General features: G+C 50.4%; 1 protein-coding gene across 2 annotated transcripts in view; it reads left to right on the forward strand.

Moving 5' to 3' along the window:
* SUFU (SUFU negative regulator of hedgehog signaling) overlaps window positions 1-3,653 on the forward strand; it is a 105,013-nt gene extending 101,360 nt beyond the window's left edge. For both annotated transcript variants that reach the window (XM_014785696.2, XM_004428012.3), the window contains exon 12: window positions 362-3,653. In XM_014785696.2, coding sequence (XP_014641182.1) covers window positions 362-451 — 90 coding nt within the window. In that variant the 3' untranslated portion in view covers window positions 452-3,653. The remainder of the gene's footprint in view (window positions 1-361) is intronic.
* The last annotated feature ends 8,184 nt before the right edge of the window (window positions 3,654-11,837 follow it).

Below are 11,837 nucleotides of genomic sequence, written 5' to 3' on the forward strand. Positions count from 1 at the left end.
CCCCAGGGCCTCAGGGAGCAGATTCCTGACATGCTTGTGGCTGGAGGCAGAACCAAGGAAGTGAGCTGGAGGGAGGTCAGCACAGTCAAGAAAGAGTTAGAAAACAGGCCTCTTCCAACCCTGGTTAATTATTGGCAGGGCAAGGGGACAAAAGGGGTCATCAAACTCCAGCCACTTGACCCCAGCCATCCACCTGGGTCTAGCATTTGAGATTGAAGCCAGGCAACCAGGGGCCTGTCTTGCCCCCAGTACCCAGGGGATAGGGCCTGGGTGAGGATCCTGACCTCTCTCTAGGCAATCCGGGAAGAAGGCGGTGGGTCCTGCTAACTGCCCTCTGGCTCTGTGCTTGCTCTCTCCACAGTTCAAACTTCCCAAAGAGTACAGCTGGCCCGAAAAGAAGCTGAAAGTCTCCATCCTACCCGACGTAGTGTTCGACAGTCCTCTGCACTAGCCTGGGTGGGCCCTGCAGGGGCCAAGGGAGAGCCCAGCTGCTCCCCGGTGACTTCCAATGAAACAACTGCGTGCGAGAGATTCCCACAAATGAAAGGACAGTGTGAGGATGACTGCGCAGCCACCGCACCCACAGCCGGTGGGACGCCGTGCACAGGCCACAGGCCACACCTCACCTGCAGCTCAGGGGCCTCACCTCTCAGCCGGCCAAGCCCATGTGACCAGGCCCTGGCCCCACGAGGCCGTGAGCCGGCAAAGGCAAACCTTCCCCTCCTGCTGCTGCCACAGGTTCTGGTTTGAGATTTGCCTCTGGAACTTTGCTGTGCCCTTAGGTGGACAAAGGCCTCATTCCCTGCTACGCCTCACCACACAGCACAGCCGAAGGGAGATGGAGTGGCCGTGTGGGGGCACTGCCCAGCTCAACTCTGGGAAGCCTTTGGTATTCAAGCTTCTCTGGCCTCAGAACAATTTCTCTGATCATGTTTGGTTTTCTTCCTCCTCATTTTATTTTGTAGAAACCGATGGTATTTTATTGTTCTTCAAAGATGTCCAGAAGCCGTGTATATAATGTTTTTTAAACAACTTTATTCCCAGATGAACTTTCTCATTGTCTCAGACAGGGGCCGGGGGCCATCTCCCCCTGAGCCGCCACGAGAGAAGGTGCCGGTGTTCGCCCGCCAGCCCTGGCACAAGGAACCAGCTGCACAGAGAGGCTTTTCTTCCTGGCTGGGCCTAGGGGAGCCTGGGCAGGGCGAAAGCTGAGACACTCCCCCAGGCAGCCTTGAGCCCAGTTTAGCTGGGGCCAGGAAAGGGTGCTGCTGGTTCCCAAGTGGACTGGGCCCTCACAAAGTTCAGGGACCATCAGGCTCTCGGAGACTTGAGGCCCCAGCCTCATCTTCCAGGCCTTTTCCACCCAACCAGCCCTGCCTGGGAGAGGGTGAGGCCCGGCACCTCACAGACCATCCCCACCTGCCACTCAGGGCCTGGGGCTCCAGCTCTATGACCACTCCTGGCCCATGTCGTCATCCCTTGGGCCTCCCAGCCTCCAGGCTGCAGGACTCTGGCTTATTAAAAACGGAAAAATCAACCTCTCAACATGTCTTTCACTTTGATTTTGCAGACACGGCACTCTGCCACCCCCCCATCCTCCCTGCATCCATTCGTTTCTCATCTTTCATTCCCCATTCCTTGACCTGTCTCCTTTCCTGCATCCTGGCTTCTCGTGGTCCTTGGTCCCTCGCCCCAATACTGCAGATCTCATGGTCTTCCTCCCAGAAGCCAACCTATTGCTGGCCTATGGTTTGGGGGTCCTCTTGGGTTATCTCCCCCTTCTGACCTGGAACCCACAAGCCCCTTCCATGCCCTTTTACCCCAGATTCTAGGGACCACTATTTCAAGTTCACCATTCAGGCCTTTCCAAAGCAAAGTCCTTTTGTCTGTCAGGGACCACACAAGACCATGCACTGCCCCTGCCTGCACCCACCACACACGGCCACCACAAGGAGTGCCACAGAAGATCCGGATCTGATGAGAGATCCAGCCAAAGAGCTGCCTCCAGAGGCCATGAGGGCAGTGGCTGGGCTCTCCAGGGAGCAGGATTTGAATTTTCAAGGGGCTACCAGGGCCTGGTTCCTTCTCTGCACACACTTCAGGGCTACCTGGTTAACTCCATCAAACTCAGAGCTTCAAGGCAGATCAGTCTGCAGTATTGGAAGAGATGGGCTCCAGACCCCCACCAGTGAAGACGGAAGCCCCTCTGGACCTGATGTTGGCAGCAGCTGTGCCTTCTGCTCCGAGGACTTTTCCAAAAGGACATTTCCTGGCCTTTGCCCACCACGGCATCCCTGCCTTTGAAGCTCTTGGCTTCTGACATTTCATGGCCAGAGAGGTGCCACCAGCTTGCCTCCTTTCCTTGGCACCCTGACTTGCCTCTCCACAAATGCTCTTTCTGGGGACCTGCCTCCACCTGCCTGGTTTGGCTGGTGGGAAGGAGGGTATTTTCTGAGCTAAGCTTTGTCATCAGTATGGGAGGCAGGAGGGAAGCAGGTGAGCTCTGAGATGATGAGCCCGTGAAGGCTGTGGCCCCTTCCTGCCCCACCATGTCAGGAACCTCCAAGGTCCGGCTAGGGCCAGGCCTCCATTTCCTTTCCCTACAGTGCATTGGCTCTGGGGGAGTGGCAGCACATCCGCCATCTCTGACCAGACCTCCTTTCCCTTGGGCAGAGGTGCCTTCTGGAGGTTTCTTGGGGAGAGAACTCTCCATTGAGCTTCTGGCTGGTGAGAGGGGACCCTCACTGAGGCTCAAGCGAGACTGATCGTGTAGCAGGCCCAGCACAGCACCTGGCATATGGGAGTGCTCACTAAATGTACCCCTCCCTTCCCTCCCTGAAGCTTTTTGGGAGCCCTGACCTCATAGTGATCTGGGGAGGTAAGAGGCCTCCCTCTCTAAATCTGCCTCTTCCATAGGCTTCTTTGAGGCTTGCTCAGTCCTACCCTCTCCCTCCAGGTCCCCATGGCTAAAGCTTCTGAGAGGAAGGGGCTTCCCCGTGCTGTTTGCCTGCTACATAAGGCAGACTCCTGTGGCTCCTCACATTCAGTGTGGGCTGCAAGAGGACCACAGACCCAGCTGTCATTCAGAGGGGAAGAGGCTCATGTAAGGTCTCAGGTCTGGCCGGGAGCTGGTGCCTCTTCCTGCCCTTCTCTTCCTCTTCCAAAGGCAAGGCTTCAGGGCAGGGACTTGGAAGCCTTAGGGAGAGTCTAAAGGGCTAGGGCATTTTTAAAAATAAACACAGGATCTTGGGACTGGGTTTTGAGACTGAGTTGAGAGCAGGGAAAAAACCTGAAGGTCAGTGCCCCTATGGGGCAGACCAGTAGAGAATTCCCTTGACTGTATTTTTTTTATCTGGTTGTCTTTCCTCTCTGGCTTCCAGGTCCTCCATGCCAGGTGAGGTACCTGGGTCCCTGTTACAAGTTAGGAGCCCTGTGGAGAGAGGCCTCCTTTTGTACAAGTACCTGAATGCTGCAATGAGCAGACTTTTGTAAAATTTTATATTAGTTTCTAATGTCAATGGCGACTCAGTTCCTGGGGGCTGCAGCCAGCCTGGGACTTTTGTAAGAATTTTTGGGTGACTCACTTAGATGTCGTTTCCTTCTTGCTCCCTTTTCCTCTGTGTAATCTAAGTGCATTAAACATATTTGCAGAAGTGCCTGTGTCTTGTGCTCCTTTCTGGCTGCCTGGAGTAAAGGAGTGGAAAGCCTGGGGCCCTGGCAGAGGGGGTGGGTTGGACTCGGCCGCTTAGAAGAAGCCAGCATGGGGAAAGGCCCCAAGACTGTGTAGGAGTGGAGGGGGTGTCAAGGAGCAGGATCACACAGCTGGTGACTCTTCAGTCATGCAGAAATGACTTTGCAGGGACGGGCTCTCTCTCACTGGTCTTGAATTCTTCTAAGGTCAAGCGGGTAGGAGTGTGGAACACAGTCTAGGGAGAGGAACGGGTGGGTAAGATCCTCTCTGCCACTTCACTCCTCTTCTACCCTCCTCTAACCAAAACTTGGGAAAGTGGGCCTTCCTCACCTCCAGTTTGGAGTCCTTGTATCCCCTTCCAGCTAGGGCCAAGAGACAGCCACTCCCTTCACCAGGCATCTAAATTCAACCTCCTAATCCAGGGCCAGGGGGCAGGGTGGAGGGGCAGCCACAGAACCCTCACACCCACTGGGTGACACAGAAGACAGCCCACCCTTCCTGTCAACTCTTTTGGTCCTAGTCTGGTGAGGAGGCAGGTGGATTTTCTTCCCTGGATTGCCCAGCTCCTGACTCTCCAGGGCCTGATGGGGCAAAACAGAGCCTAATACCTGTGGGGAGAGGAGGCAACAACGGCCTTAGAGGCAGGCAGGAGAGATTTACACCCAGACAGGGTTCCCAGAACCTGCAGGACTGCTCTCAGCCCTCATGCATTCTTTCCCTTCCTGCTAGGCCTGGTTGTCTGTCCTGGAGAGTGGCAGGGCCTTTTCTCCTGGTCCTCAGGATGGAGCTGTAGCACCCAAGGTGTTCTGCTAGGGCTGATGGCAGAGGTCTTGGAGTCATCACCGGGGGGCGGGGGGCGGCGGTGTCAGCTCCTGTGAAGGGACTCTTGTTCCCCTCCCTGTCCTCTATGAGAACCAGCCGTATCTGGAGGACCTTCCCCTGGAGGAGGTCAGCACTCCTTCCCCTGTGACCTCCTACTGACCTGTGGCTGGCCCTGGAGAAAGTCCCCTGGGGCAAGTCCTGTCTGGGGCCCTCAGTCCCTCTGGCAGTCAGAGCAAGGGAGCTGGGAGAGTCTGAAGCCAGGCTGACAACCCCAGCGTGGCCCAGGCCACACCCCTTTCTCCTTGGAGCTTGGAGACCAGGGATCTAATCCTCCTCATCTGACTAGCCTAGAAGGACCCAGGGTCAGGGTGAAGTTCTTGCCCCACAAAGTACAGAATAGCGAGATCCTGTGCTTAGGTGGTTCCAGGAGACAGGACTAGGCTGGGGTTGTTTCTGGAAAGAGAAGGGCTCCTGGGCCTAGAGCAGAGACCCCATCCCTAGATTTAGGGAGGGGAGAAATCTGCCATGTGATCTTTAATGTCTCCTCCAAAAGGCCTGTACATTCCTCCAGGTGTCTGCTCTGCCCCATCTGCGGGGAGGGGTTGTCAGGGGCCCTGGGGAGGGGTGCCCATTGGCTCCAGAGCCATGGGGCTGAGGATCCTGAGAGATTTACCAAACTGGCCTGACAAGAAGGAGAATGCAAGCTGGAAGTGACTCAACCCAGCCTGCCAGGCACTAGAGGGGGAGGAGGTGGGGAGGCCAGGGTAGGGGAGAGAAGAGTGATTTGCTGGGCAGGAGAAGGGAGGGATGTGTCCCAAGACCGCATGGGCAGGTCAGGATGTGGTCTGGGAGGGGCAACCATCTCCAGGCCCCTTCCATGAGGGCATGGTGACACTGACCCAGTCCCCTCTTCTTAGTGCCAGGAAGTCCTTGGGAGAGAACTAACGGCAGGATGGGGGAAGGAGCAAGAAAAGTGCTGGTGGGTGTCCATGGTTTGTGTGAGCATAGCTCTCTGAGGAACTTGAGGGGCAAGGGAGACTTGGAGGGGGTTGTGATGAGAGTAGTGGCCTTATTGGGGCCAGAGAACTGGGGGTAGTCCCCCTTATTTCTTTGTTTTTCCAATTTCACCCCTGCCACCCTACACCCCATCTCAGTCCAGAGAGCACTGAAAGAAAGGAGGATGGGGCTTCTGGGTCACAACGTTTACCAGACAGAGCAAGGCCACCTGCATCGTTGAGCCTCTACAATAACACTGTGGGAACGGTAAGAACTAGAAAATATGTTCATTCATTTGTTCTTTCAACAAACATGCCAGGCACTCTGCTATGTGCTGAGAGACTGGACACAGGCCTGGCCTTAAGGAACTCATAGCGCAGTGGGGGAAAACAGACAAGGAAACAATTACAAGAGAGGGCAATTTAAAAAGGAAGCCAGGGGGCCGGCCTGGTGGCGCAGCGGTTAAGTGCGCACGCTCCTCTTCGGTGGCCTGGGGTTCGCAGGTTCGGATCCCGAGCGCGCACGGGTCAGGCCATGCTGTGGTGGCGTCCCATATAAAGTAGAGGAAGATGGGCACAGATGTGAGCTCAGGGCCAATCTCACAGATGTGGGCTCAGGGCCAATCTTCCTCAGTAAAAAAAGAGGAGGATTGGCATTGGATGTTAGCTCAGGGCTGATCTTCCTCACCAAAAAATAAAAATAAAAAAACAAAAAGGAAGCCAGTAAGCTGCTTTCTGTCCTACCCCAGCTCCACCACTTATTACCAGTGTGATTTAGACAGGTTGACTAACCTGTGCCTCCTTTTCTTCATCTGAAAAGGGATACTCGCTTCACAGAGTTTTTGCAAGTCTTATATGAGATAATACATCTAAGATGCCTAGCACATAGAAATTGCTCAATTAGCATTTACCCTTTATAGGTAAACACAGAAAAGGTGCCCAGCCCAGTCTGGGGAGATTAAAAAAGGCTTCTTGAAAGAAGTGACATCTAAGTCAAAGCCTGAAGGATGCTTAAGGACGAACTGGACAAAAGAAGAGGGGGCTTTACTTTCAAAAGCTCTCCAAGCAGACAGAACAACAAGGGCAAAAGCCCCAAAACTCCTGTTGGGAACTGTAGAGTTCAAATTGCCCAAAGTATATGGTTTAAGGCATCGAGCTTTCATTTTAGGACTGTGCCCCTGCCTGCTAGATGGAGAGCATTTTGAAAGAGAGCAAGACGAGAGGCAAGGGGACCAGTCAAGACTGGACCAGCGTAGAAGCCATACAGATGGAGAGAATGGGACTCACTCATTGATTCAACACATCCTTATTGAGCCCCTCCTATGTGCTAGGTCCTATTCTAGACACTGGAGATACAGCATGAAAGAAAATCCTTCCTTTCACAGATCATATATATATTTGGTGAGGAAGATTGGCCCTGAGCTAACACCCGTGCCCATCTTCCTCTGTTTTGTATGTGGGATGCCGCCACAGCACGGCTTGATGAGAGGTGTGTAGGTCCACGCCCGGGATCTGAACCTGCGAACCCTGGGCCACAGAAGCGGAGCGCACGAACTTAACCACTATGCCACCAGGCCGGCCTCCACAGATCCTATGTTTTAATGATGGAGGATACATAATATTTTTTAAAACTAGAATACATACTACATGGAGATATGTGCTATGGAGAAAAAATAATGCAGAGGAAGAGAGATAGTGAGGGCTGGGGGAGTGGTGCGTTTTTAAATACGGAGGCCAGGAAAGCCCTCACTATATAGGTGACATCTGAACAAAGGATCTCAATGACAGGAAGAAATGTGCAATAGCGACATCTGGGGAAAGAAGGCAAAGAGAAGACCAACCGCCAAGACCCTGGGGTGTTGGGGAGACACACCAAGTGTATTTAAGGGACAACAGGGGAAGCCAATGTGGCTGGAGTAGAATGTGACAAGGGGAATAACAGATTACTTACCCAGAGGCCAGATTGTGGAGGACCTTGCAGGCAATTACAGTCGTGCATCACTTAATCACGGCGAAATGTTCTGAGAAATGCGTTGTTAGGTGATTTCGTTGTTGTGCAAACATCATAGAGTGTACTTACACAAACCTAGATGGTATAGCCTATTGCTCCTAGGCTACAAACCGGTATGGCATGTTACTGTACTGAATACTGTGGGCAATTGTAACACAATGGCAAGTATTTGTGTATCTAAACATATCTAAATATAGAAAAGGTATGGTAAAAATCCAGTATCAAAGATAAAAAATGGTACACCCATAGAGGGCACTTACCATGCATGGAGTTTGCAGGACTAGAAGTTGCTCTGAGTGAGTCAGTGAGTGAGTGGTGGGTGAATGGGGAGGCCTAGGACATTACTGTACGATACTGTGGACTTACAAACACTGGACACTTAGACTACACTAAATTTATAATAAATATTTTTAACTTTATATTTTTTAACCTTAGCTTACTGTATCTTTTTTACTTTATAAACTTTTTTTTTTTAAGATTTTATTTATTTATTTTCTTTCCCCTCAAAGCCCCAGTAGATAGTTGTATGTCATAGCTGCACATCCTTCTAGTTGCTGTATGTGGGACGCCGCCTCAGCATGGCCAGAGAAGTGGTGCGTCGGTGCGCACCCAGGATCCGAACCCCAGCCTCCAGCAGCGGAGCGTGTGCACTTAGCCGCTAAGCCACGGGGCTGGCCCATAAACTTTTTAATGTTTTCAAACTTTTTGACTCTTTTGTAATAAGACTTAGCTTAAAACACAAACACATTGTACAGCTGTACAAAATATTTTCTTTATATCCTTATTCTATAAGCTTTTTCCATTTTTAAAACTTTTAACTTTTTAACTTTTTAAAGTTTTTTGTTAAAAGCTAAGACACAAACACACACATTAGCCTAGGCCTACACAGGGTCAAGATCATGAATATCACGGTCTTCCACCTCCACATTTTGTCCTAGTGGAAGGTCTTCAGGGGCAGTAACACTCATGGAGCTGTCATCTCCTATGATAACAATGCCTTCTTCTGGAATACCTCCTGAAGGAACTGAAGATTTGTTTACACCAGCATCACCACAAACACGTGAGTAACGTGTTGTGCTATGATGTTACGACAGCTACTACATCACTAGGTGACAGGAATTTTTCGGCTCCATTATAATCTTATGGGACCACCATTGTATATGCAGTCTGTTGTTGACCGAAAAAAGGTCGCTATGCAGTACATGACTGTATAAAGCTTTGATTTTTATTCTGGTTGAAGTAGGAAGCCATTGGAAGATTCTGAGCAGAGAACTGACATAATGTAATTTATATTTTAAAAGGGTTATTCTGGGGGGGCCAGCCAAGTGGCGCAAGCTGTTAAGTGGACGCGCTCTGCTGCGGCGGCCCAGGGTTCGCCGGGTCAGATCCCGGGTGCGCACTGATGCACCGCTTGTCAGGCCATGCTGTGGCAGCATCCCATATAAAGTAGAGGAACACAGGCACAGATGTTAGCCCAGGGCCAATCTTCCTCAGCAAAAAAGAGGAGGATTGGCAACAAATGTTAGCTCAGGGCTAAACTTCCTCACAAAATAAAATAAATAATAAAAGGATTATTTTGGCTACTCTGTTGAGAATTGACTTCAGGAGGTAAGGGCAGAAGCAGAGAAACCAGTTGGGACCTATTGAGATAATCCAGGCTAGAGATTATGGTGAAGCAATGGAGATGTTAAGAAGTAGTCAAGATCTGCTGAAGAGTTGGCTATAGGATGTTCACCGAGAAGCAGAAGACTGCAGCAGTTTAGGGGAGGAGCAGAAATCACAACTGTTTTGGGCATGTTGAGTTTTGAAATGTTCATTGTATCTCCAAGTGAAGATGTCAAGTGAGCAACTAGTCTACAAGTGGGGATGATCTGAGAGCTATCGAAGAGAACGATCTATAGGACCTGATGACTCAGTGAACGGATAACAGAAGTGAGAGACAGGGAGATGTCAATGTTGCCTCCCTGATCCTTGGCTTGGTAACTAAGTGGGTGACAGGTTTACTGACTGAGATAGGGAACACAGTGGAGGGGGAACAGGCCGGAAATTGAAGAGGATGAAGAGTTTAGTTTTCAATATATTGAATTCAAGGTGCTGGTGGGACATCTGGGTGGAAAACAGTTGGCTACATGGATCTGCAATCAGAAGGGTGAGGATTAGGGCTGGAGACACTAACTGGGGAGTCATCAGTATACAGACTGTAATAAAGCTTTAGGAGTAAATGAGATGCCCCAGGGAGCAGGGGTAGATTAGTAAGAGAAGAGGATGGAGAGCAGGACTCTGAGGACCGCCAACATTTTTGACGTGGAAATTGGAGAAGTCTGTGGCTATAAAGATAAGAAGAAAACCAGAAGAGTATGATGTCTTACAAGTCAAAGGGAGTGGTCTAGAAAGGTGAGAAATGAAATGAATTCTTTAGATTTATTATCCTGGAGGTCATTGGCAAGGAGGCCACAGAAGTTACTTTCAAGTGTTCCAAGCTAGACCATGTTGTTTCTTTGCACCATCTTTAGAGCACGGAAATGAGGATTAGGACTTGAACACCATTTTCTCATTTGTTCATTCAGACATGCATGCATTTATTTATTTATTCATTTGTTCAGCATAAGACCTCCCAGGTGAGGAGATGCAAAGTGCTAAAAGACACAGGCTCTGTCCTTGAAGGACCCATATTAACCCCCACATCAGGAAAGGAGATCGAGGTCCTGGAGCAGAGAGAACCTCTGGTTTTATGGAAGGTTCAGGGACCCATGGGTTATATTGAACTTGATTTGAATCTCAGTTCTACCATTTAGAACAAATCAATGATGACTCCGAAATCCATAATCTCCAGTACAAACCTCTCCCCGCCCTGAAGTCAGTACACACAATTGTCCCCTCAAGATTTCCACTGGGATATCTGGGCCAACTCAAACTTAACTTAGAACTACTGAAAATCTCCCCACCCAAATCTAATCCTCTCCTTCTTGGTAAATGGCACCACTATCCAGCTTCTTGTTGAGACCCAAATCCTAGGAAACATTTTAAAACATTGGGGGGGGGTGGTGTAAAAATATATATATATATACCTGGTAAGAATGTGTTTAAAGTTCAGAAGGATAGACTATACTGTGATAAGCACATCTTGATCCCATTCCTACCCTATTACTATTATGTATTGATTCCTCTCCACCCCGTATCTAATCCATATCTAGTCCTCTTGGCTCTAATTTGAAAATATATCCCAAATCTGACAGCTTCTCACAACCAGCTTCAAGTCCAAACTCCCCACCATGACAGCCAAGGCCCTGTGTGTTCTGGCTCCTACTGTCTTCTCCCTCCCCACAAGGCCTTCCTTCTGCCCTGGAACATGCCTAATCGATTGCTTTCACATTTGTTTTTCCTTCTGACTACAGCACTCTTCCCCCAGATTGTCACTTGCCTGACTCCCCCTGAACATTCAGGTCTCAGCTCAAATGTCACTTTTTCAGAGAGCCCTGTGTGTGCCGCTTATTCTCTATCACAGAAATTATCCTACATATTTAATTTTTAAAAAACTCTTTGTACATGTTCTCCAGGGAATTCCCAGGGACTAGAAAAATTCCTGGCATATAAAGGCTTTTGTTAAATATTTGTTAACTGACCGATTGACCTCCAGCAGATTACTTCAGTTCTTTAAGCTTCCGTTTCCTTATTAACAGAAGAGGGATAATAATGCCTCTCTTGCTTGGTAATTTTAAGCGTCATAAATGTGGAGGAAAGTATTAAGGACATGGGGAAATTGTTCCCCCAACAATGAACCTTTCCAATTCCCTGCTCAGTTCCATCAGACAGATGAGCAGACTGACAAACCCTTCTTTACCCCTCAGGTAAAATGAACTACGGGTGTAGAAGCCCAGGAGGAGGTGGTCCCACTACGCAGGGGCATCATCGCCCTTTTAAGAAGCGCGGAACTCCACCGCCCCCAGCCCAATGTTTAATATACCGAAGTTAGTGCGAGTCACGTGAGGCTCTAGGGCTTGCCCCGCCTTAAATAGGCGGAGCCTCAGCTTGGGGACCAATAGCAGGAGCAGCCTTCGGAACAGCCCCCAACTCCAGACAGGGAAAAGGGGAGGAGCCGGGCGCCTCAGGGCCGCTGTACCAGCACTTCCGGACAATACGCCCCGCCCCCGCCTCCTCCCCTCCCCCGTCGGTTTGTTTCTTCAGTGCCGGTGGGCCGAACCAGCGGGTGCTGATTAAAGGTGCAGCCGCTGCGCTGCTGTTTTCTCCGCGCCTCCCCCTCCCCGACACCCCGCCCCCTTCCCGAGTAGCGGGACCGGCCTTGATGTAGGGACACCAC

Source organism: Ceratotherium simum, chromosome 6, assembly GCF_057802395.1.
Source record: "Ceratotherium simum simum isolate JZ-2026a chromosome 6, ASM5780239v1, whole genome shotgun sequence".
Classification (NCBI taxonomy): domain Eukaryota; kingdom Metazoa; phylum Chordata; class Mammalia; order Perissodactyla; family Rhinocerotidae; genus Ceratotherium; species Ceratotherium simum.